At 38.2% G+C, this 16,673-nt stretch overlaps 2 protein-coding genes across 2 annotated transcripts; both read right to left on the bottom strand.

Moving 5' to 3' along the window:
- Nucleotides 1-7,003: 7,003 nt before the first annotated feature.
- On the bottom strand, nucleotides 7,004-10,020 carry LOC145234380 (receptor-type tyrosine-protein phosphatase alpha-like). Its single transcript, XM_080099119.1, has 10 exons — nucleotides 9,890-10,020; nucleotides 9,695-9,830; nucleotides 9,517-9,617; nucleotides 9,368-9,456; nucleotides 9,234-9,307; nucleotides 8,852-8,977; nucleotides 8,590-8,706; nucleotides 8,047-8,192; nucleotides 7,706-7,841; nucleotides 7,004-7,644 (listed from the first exon to the last, which is right to left on the bottom strand). The coding sequence occupies exons 1-10, from the start codon at nucleotides 9,955-9,957 to the stop codon at nucleotides 7,570-7,572; spliced, it is 1,068 nt and encodes a 355-aa protein (XP_079955245.1). The 5' UTR covers nucleotides 9,958-10,020; the 3' UTR covers nucleotides 7,004-7,569.
- A 627-nt stretch (nucleotides 10,021-10,647) lies between these two features.
- Nucleotides 10,648-16,673, bottom strand: LOC145238813 (uncharacterized). Its single transcript, XM_080102086.1, has 17 exons — nucleotides 16,419-16,673; nucleotides 16,181-16,357; nucleotides 15,914-16,046; nucleotides 15,749-15,852; nucleotides 15,232-15,390; nucleotides 14,971-15,165; nucleotides 14,730-14,830; nucleotides 14,555-14,659; nucleotides 13,224-13,320; nucleotides 13,055-13,155; nucleotides 12,874-12,978; nucleotides 12,516-12,612; nucleotides 12,338-12,455; nucleotides 12,148-12,221; nucleotides 11,773-11,906; nucleotides 11,370-11,466; nucleotides 10,648-10,859 (listed from the first exon to the last, which is right to left on the bottom strand). The coding sequence occupies exons 1-17, from the start codon at nucleotides 16,477-16,479 to the stop codon at nucleotides 10,648-10,650; spliced, it is 2,070 nt and encodes a 689-aa protein (XP_079958212.1). The 5' UTR covers nucleotides 16,480-16,673.

Below are 16,673 nucleotides of genomic sequence, written 5' to 3'. Positions count from 1 at the left end.
ATCTGGCCTTTTAATTATAAAGAGAGATCGCTTGGGTGCATTTTTGCTGTTGTGTCGATAAAAACAGCCTGGTATACAACAATGCGTCATTTTTTCCGAGTTTTCAACCCACTTTCTTCAGTACTACAAGCGCTCAACGACGTTTGGCGCCCAGTTCATTCATGCGTGACTGCGCTTAAACCTTAACCTCATACGGTTCAGTCCAGCTTATAGTAGTCTATGATCAAACACAAGTTGTTGCACGCGAATTCATGGATTGTGAAACGGGGCTACTTTTAACGCAAAAGATATGGATTTTGGTGTGTTTTTCAATAACTTGTTTTAACGACCAACTATTTTTTTTGTAAATTGTCTTGCTAACAATAAAATTAAATGTTACGTAAAAATGACGTCATTGGTTGCTGGGCAACGCGTATTCTTTGCTGAAAAGCAGTTTTATTGGCACTAGTTTGACGAAAAATGTTTTTCTGCATCGTTTGCTGGCAAATTTGAGAAAATAGTCTTTGAGAAAACTATTGTGATGATAAAATGTAATAGATATAAATGACCCCGACTGTTTTAGATGATAAAAAAATGTTAAAAAATGATTTAATCAAAGTAGTTCGATTTATCAAAGTTACACTGTTTAAAGTCTTTATCAAAAGTAAACTTATTTTTTGGCTACTGGAAATAGGAAAGTGCAAACCAATGGAAAGTCACAATACATTTACCAGTTCTATGATAAGATGAGCGAAATGTGCACAGAAACTTGCTGCTTAAATTAGTGAAAAATTTATTCGGTGGCCAGTTATGTTTGCCAATATATTGAAGAAACTGTTGGATGGTTAGACTTTTAAATGAATCAGCCATTGATTTTAAAGTATCCTAACTAAACAAGAATTATCTACAAAATTGTCTACATGACAGATAAACAAGCAAATATCATTTATTTATTTAATTGCTTAATGTAACTTTCTGACATTTAGTATTCTGGCACCACATGCATTGGACTTCATGTAACTACTGTGTTTCAGTTTATGAAGCTATACAAACAGCAATGCCATGCCTAATGCAAGAAATAGATAACAAGAAATAGAAAACTAATTAATGCAAGAAATATATTTTGGACTTAAAGAATCAGATTCAACTAAACTAGTCCCTTTAAATGCAGTCATATCAGGAAAGCCATGCCGTTTGTTAAGGGCAGGAAAGCAAATTTTCCAAATATATGTACTGCAACCTTCCCATTTTGTGTATAAATATTAGATCACAGTGGGTTTAGTGTAAATTTTTGGTAAATGAATATTTTTCTGTGGAAATAATCGCAGGTTATTAAGATTAAACATTGAAATAACAATAGTATGTGAAATGGAAAATCAGTCTACATCAGGGGCGGGCAACTTCTCCAGTCGGCGGGCCTGATATAGGAAAATGACGTACTTGGCGGGCCGTATTCCTGAATCGACACATTAATCGCGTATTTATCCAGTGATTTAAAACGGATTTTTAACCACCTAAACCAAATACATTCAAGAACATCACAAATACAATACAGTCCAAACAATCTAACTCAGTGTTTCCCAATCTATGGGTCGCGACCCAAAGTTGGCTCGCCTGTAAATTCTGTTGGGTCGCCAGTTTTTGTGACAATAAGAGCATCTACGTTTCGTAGCGTTATTTTGTTATTTCCCAAGGCCGTGAGTTGTTTCCCAATAACAATTTCATGACTATTTGGCGGAATAGCAGTTACGGCAATTCTGCTTGTGACGTCATAATGTTTGTGTGAGATCACTGTTAAGCGTTGTCTGGCTCATAATGCTTTGAACCAGCTTTAAAGTTGGCGGTAAAACGAATAATTTTTGTTTGACGTTTTCTATTTTTCAAACTAGCGTAGTAATTTTTGAAAAACTTTCCTGATTCATAAACAAAAATACAACCCAAATTGTAAGAATGCATATCCATGGGTCGCGAGAAGCCACAAATCAAAATTTTGGTAAGTATTTGGGTCGCGACAAAAAAAGGTTGGGAACCACTGATCTAACTGATATAACATAAAATTATTCAACACAGCAAATTTAATGCATACACCACAGACTTAGATACTGCCGAAACACTAACTATAGGCTACACGTGTGGAAACAAAAGAAACCGTGAAAGCAGGCCACACACATGGTTGGCAGTTATGTCGTAAAAAACAATGGACGTATGGTGCAATGGTGCAATGGTAACAACGGCGGGAAAGTTTTTGCTATTGGGGAGCGTTACTGTCCGTTAAAACTATAATTTGACGCAGTAGGCAAGTAGTGGGGGATTGTGGCAGACTGTGGCCGCGGGCCACATTATCATGTAAGACCTGAAACTGTCTGCGGGCCGCTCAAAATCCCGTCGCGGGCCGGATCCGGCCCGCGGGCCGTATGTTGCCCGCCCCTGGTCTACATGGTGAAATTTGCAACAGCTTGTCCAATTTTGTACCTCAAAGATTAGAACCTGACAAAACAGTGAAGCAATGCAAAGTGACTGTTGACGGTGGGAATTGGGGAAGCATTTAGGGTCACTTTAGGACAATACCTCCAAGAAGGCTAACAAGCACAAAAAGAATCAACAGGAACATGCAGAGGGTTGGCTGAGATTGTCATCCAGTAGACTATTTGTAAAAAAAGATCCCCTGTCAAGTCATTGTTTGTGAAAGAAATTTGCTTATATGAGCTCACTGAAGGTTCTAAAAGTGTCCACAAAACCATTAATGCAAACAGAATGTTACTTTTCTTAAAGTAATGTTGTTGTTTGGCCATTCTTTCCACCTGTACACAAGTTACACTTAATACCTATTTGAAAACCTTCATTAATGTTAATGCCATTTAACCTTCATGCTGTTTATGGTCTTTATGTCTTGGATAAACGCAAAAAAGCTTTGTTCTCTAATGTTGAATTATTGGCAAAAGTGATCTATGAGATGATGAATTAAAAATCTGTTTTTAATTTAAGCATTCTGTTTGATGGCATGTTATTTTGAATGTAGCAAAGCATTGTAATGGCACCTATGCACAGCTGTTTCACCTTACTGTTTTTCAGTCTATATGCCTGATGACAAAAAATATTTGTGTAATTTTAAAGATGTAGGTAAAAGGATTACGGTCATGTATAATCATTTGATTAAATCTTCTATCTACAGGCTAGATCCCTTGTGTATATAAGCAGATTTTCATTTCTTGAACCAAATTATTGTGGTATATCAACTTACCATGTCTCATTCACATTTATTTCTGCCTTTATATAACTGTGTGAACCAATGTCGAACTGTTGGTAAAGTGCTTTGTTTACCTGATTTATTATGTTTACTATGATACTAATTACTAATAAGCACAATACTGTATACTTTGTTTGTATCATCAGGTTTTTGTGGCCACACAATGATTTATTTGCTGGTAAATTAGAGTCATTTTGTATGAGAAGCGCAATCCTCGTATTATGCTTGGGTAACTGAGTGGCTTTATCTTTTTAAATCAATAAAATGTCGTTCTTACCATGTGCATTTGGTGTTTATCGTTGTAATTATTAACTAGTTCTAACAGGCTTTAGATCACAAACGACTTAACGTAAATGCAAAAGATTTTCTCAGGTCAACTAACCTATACCATGTAAGTAGTAAACACAAGCAAAATACCGTTTCAATGTGATCAAAACTTGGAAAATGAGAGGCACACATCATCAGCGAATGCCAGGCATGACCGCTTAAAAGTGGTTTCATGTGCATTTCCTTAAAAATGATTTTATGTGGACACAAGCAGCTTATACAGGCTCCAGATCACAAACGGGTTAAGGCAGGGATGCATGGGCGTCCGCAGGAAAAAATACAGGGGAGGGCAAACTATCGTCACATCGCCGTTCGATAAACGGTATTTGTATTTCAGAACAAAAATACTCATTCTTACCAATCCCAATGTAGCAAAGTAGTGCAATAAAGACAATATCAACTATTACTGTAATATGTGGAAGGTTGGCAAACGATTTTTAACGGAAGTAGGATTTACATACACGAACCTTATCAGATGTAACAACAGACACAGTGAAGGTATCACATAATGGCTTTTTGACACATCCATCAATGACGTAATAATATGCTTGTTACCGAGCTATTGTTACGCGCCCCCTCTTGCCCCCCGCTGCGGACGCCCATGCAGGGATATGCAACATTTTTCGTTGGTGGGTCATATAACCAATTTCGAACATCAAGCGAGGGCCATACAATTTTTGTCATGTACACAATAAATTTAAAATTCTTCTAAAGCAGGGGTGTCCAACACGTGGCACGCAGAGCATTTGTAAATGGCACACAAGTTTTGCACATTTACATGGTAAACATTAGGATTTGTCACGCAATTAAATTTGTTTCTATTGATTTTTCATGGCCTTTATTCTACCTTCAGTAAAGATTATCAGTAGTAAAATTACACAACCCACTAATTTGTTCGTGAAATTGTTCGTTTTTTGACAAAACTTATGCCCCGTTGCAAACCATTTGTATTTTGTGTTGCATAAACAGAATAAAAGGTTTCTGGAGTACCATAAACAAGTTTACTCGCATTTGACGACATAATTTTTTTCTAATCATTTAATAGGGTTCTACATATTGGCCAAATATTCGGATTGAGCCCGTACCGTTAAGACGTTTAAGACATGGTTTGGAAAAAGTACCAAACGTTGATACGCGAGTATATTTTAAAGCCAAAATTGGCACGGCGGTGTGTACGAGTTGGACACCCTTGTTCTAAAGCAGGGGTCACCAAACTACGGCCCGCGAGGTCATTTCGTCCGGCCCGCGACCACATTTTTTAGGTTGCCAAATTGTATTAATAACTTTGTAACATTACAATTTAATCTACTCCTTACAATTTTTTTTCTGTGGGGATATTCAGAAATGATGTTACCGAGTTTCATAGGATTATAACGCCCAGGATTGATCCAAAACCAGTTTGTTACGTCACAGACAAGACTGCAAGTGTTAATTGTGCGAAAACAAGTGCCTATTTTTGTCATTTGTGGCGTAATATACAAGCATTGTTCGTAAACTGGGACTAATTATACAGTTTAACAGTCGCATGACTACTTTTTGAATGGGATTGTAGAAAGACCATGTCTTGGCGCACCTAAAATCGCCTCACGGGCTGTGGTTGGAAAGACGGCGCTAGGGCATGTAAACTATGCGGCCCGCGCGAATCATTATTAGCACTCATCCGGCCCGCAGTGAAAAAAGTTTGGTGACCCCTGTTCTAAAGCATCAATACATTTGTTTTCTCAAAAATACGGTTTCGCTGCCACACTGGCTTTCACAACAACGTAATTGTTTACAAGACGAAGGGAATTGTTACGTCACAGTCGGAAGTACCTTCAAGCTGCTGTATGGCCCACCTGATAGTAAACGCTGGTTTAACTTATATTTGCTACGTATAGTATAGCAACTTAAAACATATATTAAAAACAAGCGGAAAATTTTGCTGAAATCCTATATACAAGACTTGCATTATTTCTCTGAATCAGTGTGTTGGTGAGGGCCACACTAAAAATAGCTTCACGGGCCGGATTGTGGCCCACGGGCCGCCTGTTGCACACCCCTGGTTTAAGGCAAATGCAAAGGTTCAACGCATTAAGTTCGCTAATGATGTGCGCCTTACATTTTCTAAATTTTGATCACATTGAAACAATATTTTGTTGTGTTTACTACTTACATTTTATAGTAGACCTGTAAAAATCGTTTGCATTTACGTTAAGTCGTTCAATTGTGATTTAGTGCCTGTATAATTTAGCTGTGTCGACAGCGCATCAAATCATTTCAAAGCGGTCATACCTGGCGTTGCCATTGTTACGCCATAAGGGCATTTTCTGTTTTTCCACTACCACGAAAAGGAGGTAGCAAGCTGTACTACAAAACAAGAGCAAAAGTTGCGATGGTTTAAGCGTGCAAAGTCGTGCATGTAACAAGCGCTATGGTTGACCGCACGACACTCGTTAGGAAACCCGCTTCAAGCGTGTAAAGTCGTGCATGTAACATGCGCTATGGTTGACTGCACGAATTAGAAAACTCGCTTTAAGCTTGCAAAGTCGTGCATGTAACAATCGCTTTTGTTTAACGAACGCAAAACGAGAAATCGATAGAAATTTTATTAGGTTGTGAATATATTTACCTGCGACGCGGGAACTTGGCCGAATGGCCTGGCGCGCCTAACCCATACACAGTAATAAAAGACCTTGATCGGGATTCGTCCCCGGGAGTGTTCTGGGTTCGAACCCCGTGAAAAAAAGAAAGAAATGTAACTGGGCAACAATACAGAGGTAAGTTCAACGTGGCAAGCGTAGCGAATGGACGAAGCCTTAGAACTATTACATGAATATAAGTAACCAGAGGGAAAACAGACTAAGCAGTGGGACGAACAACCATATGAAATACACCTTAAATCGTTACAGTTTGTTCAATACATGCCAACTTTCGGACTCGGTCAAAACAAAAACTGATCTGCATTGTTTAAGTGCAAGGCATTATGATGGCACAATGGGACGTTCACAATTGTAGAATTTCATTTATTTAACCTGGCAGTTTTTAAGAAAATGACGCAATAACAAGGAGTCTATAGAAATGCTCAATAAAAAATCAATAAAAAAAACGAACGAAAATTAATTTAGACAAGCAAAAAAACATAGTTCCTGGTTGGTTTTACCGATATTGAAGTTTTAAATTTGAATAACTCTTAAAATCATAAACATTTTGCTGTTTCGAAGCCCAGGTAATCCTACATTATAGTAACGAAGAACATGTTCTAGTTTTGTTTGTTTGTTACAAAACATGTAAAATGAACATGGTAATGTGCACATACTAAATCAAGAAATAGACTTAAGAGAAGCAAAATCAAAATCGTAAACTTATAATGAAGGTGAAATTGTAAAAGTATCAAGTCAATAATATTGGACTGTTTCATAAAAACAGATAAAAGCATAAATCGTTTCTTAAACGCATAAATCGTTGCTTTTATCTGTTTTTATGAAACAGTCCAATATTATCCTGATCAGAAGCAAGAATCTTTCTTTTATACATTTTATTGTCTGCGGGAGATTCGCTTAATAACAAAACTGCTTCAGTATCAAGTCAATAAATAATAAAATGCAGACAAAGCACATAGTTTTGACCGACCTCCCAACAAACTGGGCTGTCGTTGGACGGCTGCACCAGCCAACAAGGTCTATTTCTTGTCACCGGCAGCACTAATAAGACCTTATAGGTCAGTGTGCAACAGTGTGTATTGTAGGCAGCTTAAAAGGCGAAATTAATCAGTCAAATATTAAAACCAGGAATCTGCAAAAAATCTGCGTGTGAAAATTGATCGGCTCGGCACTTAAAACTAGTTAGCGCACGTGAACTCAGCTTAATATACAGAGATTTATTCATAGCAGTGCTTATGCTTATGGCACATGTTAAAGTAGCCGATGGCAACGTTGACTTGGAAAGCAGGTTCGCAGCGTTGCGTGCTTTAGCATTACTCAATATAAGTGCAAAACACGATTACAGTGAATTCAACAATGATTGCAACTTTAAACAATTCACTTGTAGTTTGAATAAGTTTCAAAATCGGACAGATATTGCATGACGACCGAGTAGCAGTATTTGTACAGTTCCTGTAACAACATAAACATTATTACCGAGGATATTTCTAAAGATAAACCTAACGTGAATTACCTTGTTGTCGACCATATTCGGTCTCATATCTCTCAGGTCTTTTACAGTTCGGAATACATCCACCCGCTTTTGTGCCTTCAAACGTTCGAGAATGTTCACCAGAGCGATGAAGGTTCCAGTTCTCGTTGAACCGTTACTGCGATAAATAAATAAATACATCGAAATGTTGGAAGATGACAACAGAAAAATAACTCTCATTTTTATTTAATTTATTCTGAATAATTTCACAGAAAGTGTGGATACATAAACATTAGTAGACTTGAAACAGCAAGAGGAAAGTTTTGGATACAAACTATTGATTTTAGCAATAACTATCTCCATGAAGACAAAATCATCTTTACCTGCAGCTAACCAATACACACTGCGGTCCCTGAGCAACATGTAAACGTGGCAATGTCTCAATAATTTTGACGATATCAATTTCTTTCGGTGGTCGTTGCACGTCATCCCACCCTTTCACTTGCACCAGTTTAACCCGTTGGTCAACCTTGAAATGTAGAGCGGTGTTAACTGTGAAATACTACACACTACATTACAAGTCATATCAAACACTGATTTGAATGCATACACGTTGCTTCCCGGGCTTAAAGCTCATCTAGATCAGATCTCGGCCCAAACAGGCTTTGGCACATACAGTCACAAAAGGTTTACAGATAATTTCACTAAATCATTCCAAGTTGCATAGTAACTAAATGAGTTGGTTCTAACACCACAGGAAGTTAACGGCAATGAGAAATAAATTTCGCTTTAGCGTTGATAACCATGTACCTATTACAGGGGTCACAACATAAACGCTACTGATTCAGGTTTAATAAATAGCTTAAACACACAAACGTACTGATGCTTGGTCAATTTTAAACAAGCTTAACAAAACGTGAGCTTACGAAAAAGTTGTTTGCGGAAGTGATGAAAACTGTTGCTTCACTGTACAGCTTCACATCTTTTACGTCATTCAAGGAAACCGAAACGTTTCCGCATTGGGTCACGGCATTGTGTGGAATCTAACAAAATATTCGGTTGAAGGTTATGTGCTTCTGATGGTCTAAAGAAGTTATAAAGCATGACATTAGCTCTAGGCAAGCCAGATCAACGCAGCATTTGGATTCATCTGGTCAGGGTTTATTTTAGACTCGTGTTATTACTTACCCTGATACCGTGGTCCAAATCAATGATGAGGGATAAACTCCTCGTTGCCACCATCTTCCAGAAGTTTTCTTCTTCACCTGGAGCAGGATTTTTCGCTGCGATGAAAAATTCTGAAGAAACGTGTTTCTGTAAAGGGAATAAATGATTACATTTTTTCGTTTGTTTGAGGCCTTTTTTATGTAATTTTGTTGTTTATCTTGTATTCTTCCGCGAAGACACAGGATGAAAGACACGTTGCCAGTCACCCAAGCTACACTTCCCAAGGACGAATAACCGATGCACGCATGCAACGATACAAAACGACCTAAACTTAGTGGAAAGCTTTCTGGTTTTAACTCTGCGGGTGGGAGTTTAATGCTTGTCAATAATGACAGTGGTGTACCTGAATATATGTAGCATCCAACTGTTGAATTGCTTGTATTTTGTCATCCCATACTCCAACAGCTGTGTTCTTATCTGCAATATACACACAAACTTAACCAAAACATTCTTAGCAGGTTAATTGCTTGTTGTTACAAATGCTCAGCTGGGGGCGGTTTTCCAACCATTGCTCGCCGAATCTCCATTCATTCAAGGTCTTGTATTCTTGATTCTGCATTTTTTTCCTTCAAAATATTGTATAATGTTGTTTATCGGGACTAAAAATTTTCGAGTGAATCTCTCACATTTTACTTGAAGTCATAGATTGTAGTTCTGTCACATCTTTGTCTGTTTTTGTTAAACTCTCACGCTCCATAAGCAGTTTGTAGACGTACGTGTATTGTTTCTGTAATTGGACAACAGGAAGAAAATGTGTTACTGTCAGATATTGTGATTGTTTTGTTAAATTGAGAAGGTACTTGCATGGTTTTGAATCATGTCAGTTCGATTTTCTCTCATTCTTAACACAGTTCGTGGCACATCAACTGTTCCTTTGTCATCAAGTTCATAAAACAAAGTGTCCATTGCTATGTAAGTACCTGTGCGTCCCACTCCAGCACTGCACACAGACATATGTTAAATGGATTGATCAAAACAACATAGGATGTCAGCCTTTACCTGCAGTGCACAATGATTGGAGCATTTGTGCTTTGCAAACCATCGACCATGTTACGTAGGTGGATCATGTTGGATGTAGTTACTGGAATCCCATGATCGGGCCAAGTTGTAAACTGCAACTGTGTTATGGTTCGTTGTTCCTGGAAAAGTAAATTATGATTGAATGATAATGTTGAACTGCACATTGAACAAGGTGCCATGCCCCCCCCCCCCTCAAGAAATTTTGACCTGCTGTTTTAGTATTAAATCTTGTAATTTCAGACAAAACTGTGAATAGTAATGTTCGCTATTTTGTTTAATGTGCGTAACGCATTGATGCTCGTCACACATCTCAATAAACAATGAATGCCAATCCAGGCCACTTGGCGTCCAACTGCGTGTATGACGTTACAATGGATTTTATAATAACTTTGTTACGTCACACTCATACAAGTGAAGATAATTCACAATATGATTAAGAGGCAACCACTGTTAGAAACAACTGTGCCGAGTGTTAAAAAGTGTTACATGAACACGATCGAATCGTGACTATAACGTTCGTTACTTACAGCAAGAGTAAGGGCTTCACAGGGCCTTAGGCTAACCAGCATTTAGTTGATATTGCGAGTTTAATAGGCACAACAGGTGCTAACAGAGAGGTTTACACAGTCTACCGCAAGGTGGCGCAATCTATTTTAAGCTGTTACGAAAATAGTTTAGCAAAGAACAAACGAAAATAGTTTAGCAAAGAACAACAGAGAACTGCGCACATGTTCAGTTCATCTAACCTTTCCGTTTTCCCTTAAGCCAGTAAGCATTACGATGATGTTGGAGTTTTCCTGCCAAACCATCAACCAGAAATCGTTGATTGTCTCCTTCTTCGGACCCTGAGTGGCGATGAACTTCCTCTCGTTATCGTAACCCGGTATATAAGCGGCGTTGATGTAATCGTTTCCACCGCTTCCTTGCAAAACCACTCGAGCATGATCGTCTGTAAAATACACAGAGCCTTAATATTGGTTGGATGAACATCAAAAGAGACGTGATGCTTTCAGCGTGCTACAGGCGCCTGCTCAAAGATTAGAGGCCGTGTTTTCGTTGTGTTTCATTCTTTTTTTCCTTTGTTTATCGTACTATGTATTAGTCGCATTCAGTGTTATTTACCCTGATGAAGGCGACCTGCATAGGACGTCGAAACGTCGGAATAAAAATACGTGCCAGAAGAGTTGATATTTATGCTTGGCAGCAATAGCTTACTTATATTGGTGGGATTTTATGTGTAGGCTATGTTACAAATAAGCCAGAATTACGCAAATTTCAGCCAAAGTTAATAAATCTAAATCAAAACCTTTAATAATTTAAACCGCAACAAATGTGATAGGAAGTGAATTAAAGCATTCTTGTCCGTCGGAAAACGTAACTTTTTTCCGAACAGATTTTGCCGAGAAAAAAACAGTTAACCCTGTTTTCGTTGCAAGAATTATTTTTGAACTCAACTTACAGGGAAAAATGTTCTTGTATCGGTTTCTTGGTGCGTTTTCAGGCAACTGTGAAATCTGGTTTGGTCGTTGATTTTCTTTACTTTCTTTTTCGATGTTCTAAAAAAATGCACAATGTGACTTGATTGATTGATTCGTTGTCGCGAATTTCTGGTAGAACCCGAAAAATAACCACAAATGTGAAGAACTTAACTACGTGCTATCGTTGCCAAATGTTGGGTCTTTCCTAAACTCAACGGTTAAGAATGTGTAATAATGTTATATGCTTAGTTAATAATATATCTTCCCATTGGGCAAGGCAATGCATTGACAGACTATATCGCACTAGCCACGAGCCAACTCAGGCTTTACATATTACACAGGGATTAATATAGCGGCTTGTTTACTGTCCATGACTCAACCAACCTTGAACTCTTCAGCGAGAAAAACAAAGCCTGACTCAACATTTCTTTTGTAAATATTAAACAGAGTCTTTGTGACGTTGTTGTTTGTCACAATCTCAGAATCAAATAAGACGTTTTGGTAAAGACCGTTTACGCCTGCAAAACAAGCAGAAGGAGTTTAAAGCAAGAACGGAAAAAGACAAGTTGGATGGGCGTCATGTACAAAGCACAGATAACAAGAAATGTAATTGCCATTAGACCAACAAACTGCGTTACTAGTCAGTTAGACGAAATGTTTTGTTTGCACTTTTTTCCGCCTCCGCACCACCATGAGTGGATAAAGACGGAAACTTGACGAATATTTTGTTTTTCACGTCAAGGAAACTCCCACATTTACCTCCTGCTGCTTCTACTGGTTGTGGTTGACTTTCCTGGTGTTGTTTGGCTGGCATCGTACGACGCTTACCAGGTCTGAAAGTCAAACATTATTATTTTTATATGATGTTAGTAAGCCACGGTAACAGGTACTCGTATGCGTTTGTAATTCCGAAACGCTGAGATGGGAGAACAATTTCAACTTGAAATACCTTTGTCTTCGCCGGATCACGAACAGAACGAACATTGCTACTAACACCAGAAGCAAAATCCCAGCAAGCAAACCGCCGATGACACCGGGGCTGATGGATCGACCAGCTCCTGTTGTGTCTATTACATGAAGTATGTTTAAAGCTAACAAGCATATGATGCATTGGATGAAAGTGTTACCTCCAGTGAAGCAGTTTGCAGCGGGAATACCAGGCGTGGTCACAGTTAAGTTGGATGAAATGTTTGTGTTGATTGAACCAGCAAGTAAAACCGTGATCTAAATTTGAACAGATACTTTACGTTTTAAATATACATTGCAAACACAAATGCTTTGTTTAACAATTAAAATAGTATTTCCCAGTTGAAAACCCTAAAATAGACTAAGCTTGGTAACGTAGTGGTAAAATTCACAAGTGCAGGATTCATTAAACCGGATGTATATAGAGAAGCAGAAATATCAGCGACAAAGAGTTTGCTTTGTTTTGAAGTTTTACAATGTATAACTTTCATGAACTTTTGTGTTAAAACTTGTTTCTACCTTAATGTTGTAAAACGTTGAATGGTTGAGATTGTTGATTGTCGTTGACTTGTTCATGTACGGGACAAATATTATCTCATTCACTTCCATCACGTGAACTTTGACCTACAAACGCACGTGTTTCATGTTCATGAAATATAACACAAAAGAACAGAGTCACTTTTAAAAAATGCTGTATTACCTGCGCGGTAAGACTGTGGTTTCTGATAAGTTGATCGAGTCCACTCCAACTGACATCTACGATTGAGACGTTGCATGGAAATGTCTTCACTGCTGAAACAACTGTACACGAAACGGTGTGAATACACGTTCAAAACAGATTTGAAGTTATATGTTGTTGTTATGGTTACCTGGAGGGTAGCAACTCGCAGGGGGGTTACCCACAGTTGTAACTGGCAAATTGGAAGTCACGTTAAGTGTTTGGCAACCTTCAAGTATCACAGTAACCTGCGGAAAATTCGAAGTTAATTATTTACAGCAGAGGTAACCCGTGGGGAGTTTTACTGAGGGTCGCGAGGTTCTTTGGTAAATAGCAGACAGTAGGCTGCGGAAAGTTTAACGTCAGTGTAAGGTGGAAAATGACATATATGTTGCAATTTGTTTGTTGGAAATGTTCTGAAAACTAGCTTTAACCCTGTTTATGTTATACGTGTTATATCTGGCGTTTTTATGGTGATTCTCGCTGGTTATTGACGCGCTTTTAACTGTGACGCTGCTGCTGCGCTTCTCGTACACGCTGGGTCAAATACAGCCACCGGAAATTCAGTTTCGGCGTGTGAGGCGCAACTTTTGATGGATGTACCTTGCGCTTTTGGGGCATTTTGAGGTTACACCACTACAATGTTGCCTTTGTGGTCAAGATTACAAGGATACAAGTGAGGCGCAATTCAGGGATTATATTTGCGTTATTATCAAACATGTTTTTTAACGTTATAAGCGGTTTGTTGGTAAACGGACAATATACGATTAAATGTGCTAAACCAGGGGCGGGCAACTTCTTCAGTCGGCGGGCCTGATATGGGAAAATGAAGTACTTGGCGGGCCGGATTCCTGAATCGATACATTAATCGCGTATTTATCCAGTGACTTAAAACGGATTTTTGACCACCTAAACCAAATACATTCAAGAACATCACAATTACAATACAGTCCAAACAATCTAACTGATATAACATAAAATTATTCCCCACAGCAAATTTAATGCATACACCACAGACTTAGATACTGCTGAAACACTAACTATAGGCTACACGTGTGGAAACAAAGGAAACCGTGGAAGCAGGCCACACACAAGGTTGGCAGTTATGTCGTCACAATGGACGTATGGTGCAATGGTAACAACGGCGGGAAAGTGTTTTGCTATTGGAGAGCGTTACTGTCCGTTACAACTAAAATTTGACGCAGTAAGGAAGTAGTGGGGGATTGTGGCAGACTGTGGCCGTGGGCCACATTATCATGTAAGACCTGAAACTGTCTGCGGGCCGCTCAAAATCCCGTAGCGGGCCGGATCCGGCCCGCGGGCCGTATGTTGCCCGCCCCTGTGCTAAACTGACGTTGAACAACGCCCTAAAACACAAACAATTTTTTAAGCAAAACTTTCGTGTTTTGTTTCAGTTTTAACCCCTACTCTACTCATTCCAATGAGTTGCTTATTACTCAGTGCTATCTGTAAATCACTTACTCTGATGGAATATGTCGTTGAAAAGCTTAAACCGCCAATAGATGCCGATTTGCGTGCGTAATCCACCATCGACCTTTGTCCCAATTCCGAAACGTAAATTTCAACCTGTAACAAAAATACATCTTACAAATATGTTTTACCACAAAAAATGCTGTAAACTAACAATGATTTTCACCTGCGCAGTTAGATTGTTATTGTTGATGAATTGATCAAGTCCAGTCCAACCGATAAGCACAGTTGAAGCGTTGCATGGAAATTTCTTCACTGTAGCTTTGACTAAAATAATAAATAGTATATGGGGCAAAACCTTTTTGCGTGCATCATCACAATAAAATGGTAACAAAAATAAATCATAAAAACACAGAATGATAGTTTGAGCCTTGACCGTGTTTTGTATTTTTTTGTTAATGACTTACATTTTACTTGACAAGCGTAGTAAGCCGATTCCCCACTGCAGTTCATGCTTGACTGCTCCCATCCGATCCCATAATGCAACGCTCCCTGCTGGCAAGTTGTCACCTTGGAAACGGGAAAGTTTGCCGGAGATCCGTCGCTCCAGAACCAACCATTCAACGACGTGTTGTAACGAGCTCCAATGAAAAAGTTAATGTCTAAAAATACAGAAAATGTTTTTGACATCAATGTCAAACTTTTACTATTTAAGACCAAGCGCTTACTTGGTGCCAGGAACGATCCATCAAATATATTGAAGCCTTCATACGGAACGTTGACACTTCGCAACTTGCTTGAACGTGGCTGTATGTGTCTTCCATAGTTAAATATTTCGTTTTGGCCTTTTTTATTTTCGGAAAACAGAAAGAACCGGAATTTCCACCCTACAAACAACGAGTTTGGTTAAAGGCCAACTCTATGTAACAAGGTTGTTGTTTGACCACAGTAATAAAGATAAAATTGTAAAACGACGAGTGAGTCAAACAGAGTAAATGATTTTTATTTGAAACTAAACTTTAATTAAACAGTTTAAATAAACAGCAGTCTGCCATTTATAAATGTGTTTTATTCTGTTGTTGAGGTGTTTTATATACCATAGTGGTTTTGTTGCCTTGTGTTAAATTTAAATTCAAATGATGCGTCAATAGGCAACTTATCACTTAACTATGAAACCTAGACATCTAAAATATGTTTTAGAATCAACTGTTTATTATGCTCCGTTAATTTGTGCAAGACACAAACCTTGGACACCACAAGTTCTTCCAATGGTCACATTCCACCTTTCTGTGTCTCTGGCACTCGCATAATTGCAAAAGAAAATTTCTTGGCTATGAATTCCAGAATTGCTGCTGGACAAAAGTATGTTTAACTAATTTGCATCAAATGGTTTGTATTTAAAATTGTCACCTTTTGCACAAGTCGAAATACCACAGATGTCCAAGAGACTTTGTACTACTCCAACCCACTTCAGCTTGATTCTTTGAGTACTTGTATCGTCTAGGATCGGCAGGATTGTAAAATATGTAAACCCGCTCTAAATCTAAAATGTTTTAAAACTACTTGATTTTTATCTGTCGTTTTTGCAATGATTTAAAACTATTTCATTTTTGAAGATAAGTTTCTTTTGAAAGTATTGATATAACAACTGCGATATTCTCTTGTATCAACTTTAACCTGTTGTGTATTTGTTTGTCATGAGTTGAGTGAGAATTGCGTTGACCTGTGGGTCATCAGTCATTGCAAGATTTCCACCCAGCGAACAACATTTCTCCTGTGCAGTGTTTGCATCCACAAGATCGTCAGATAATATCAACACACTGTCTTTCACTGCATTCACGGTTTTGTTACAACCTGACAAACAACATTATTGTTTAAGATTTTTACCTTAAATGTCCTAGATTTTCGTACTTACTGGAAGTTTGTTCCATCGAGTAACAAACCAACATCAAACATACAAGTATTTCACTTTTCATTTTCCCAGTCTTCGTAACAATTTGGTTCAGCTCCAGCGATAGACGAAAATTCAACAACCAAATGTGGTAATCCGCGTTTACTTTTAGATGTGCGCAATTTGTTTAATCCAAGCAGGTTACAATTCACAAATCATGAAGATCATTGTACAACTTTATAATATACAACTTTTATTTTACTACCTTTGTTTGTTTTC

The sequence above is a fragment of the Phallusia mammillata genome, chromosome 1, assembly GCF_965637545.1.
Source record: "Phallusia mammillata chromosome 1, kaPhaMamm4.hap1.1, whole genome shotgun sequence".
NCBI classification, from domain to species: Eukaryota; Metazoa; Chordata; class Ascidiacea; order Phlebobranchia; family Ascidiidae; genus Phallusia; species Phallusia mammillata.
This window is presented reverse-complemented; position numbering and strand designations above follow the sequence as displayed.

Coding starts and splice junctions, on each gene's coding strand:
- LOC145238813 (XM_080102086.1), bottom strand. CDS start 16,479: ATGAAAAGTGAAATACTTGTATGTTTGATGTTGGTTTGTTACTCGATG. Junction 16,358..16,418: donor CTCGATGGAACAAACTTCCA/GTAAGTACGAAA, acceptor GTTGTTTGTCAG/GTTGTAACAAAACCGTGAAT. Junction 11,467..11,772: donor TTCTCGCTGAAGAGTTCAAG/GTTGGTTGAGTC, acceptor GCATTTTTTTAG/AACATCGAAAAAGAAAGTAA.
- LOC145234380 (XM_080099119.1), bottom strand. CDS start 9,957: ATGATCCACCTACGTAACATGGTCGATGGTTTGCAAAGCACAAATGCT. Junction 9,831..9,889: donor CCAATCATTGTGCACTGCAG/GTAAAGGCTGAC, acceptor GTCTGTGTGCAG/TGCTGGAGTGGGACGCACAG. Junction 7,645..7,705: donor CGAATATGGTCGACAACAAG/GTAATTCACGTT, acceptor ATGTTGTTACAG/GAACTGTACAAATACTGCTA.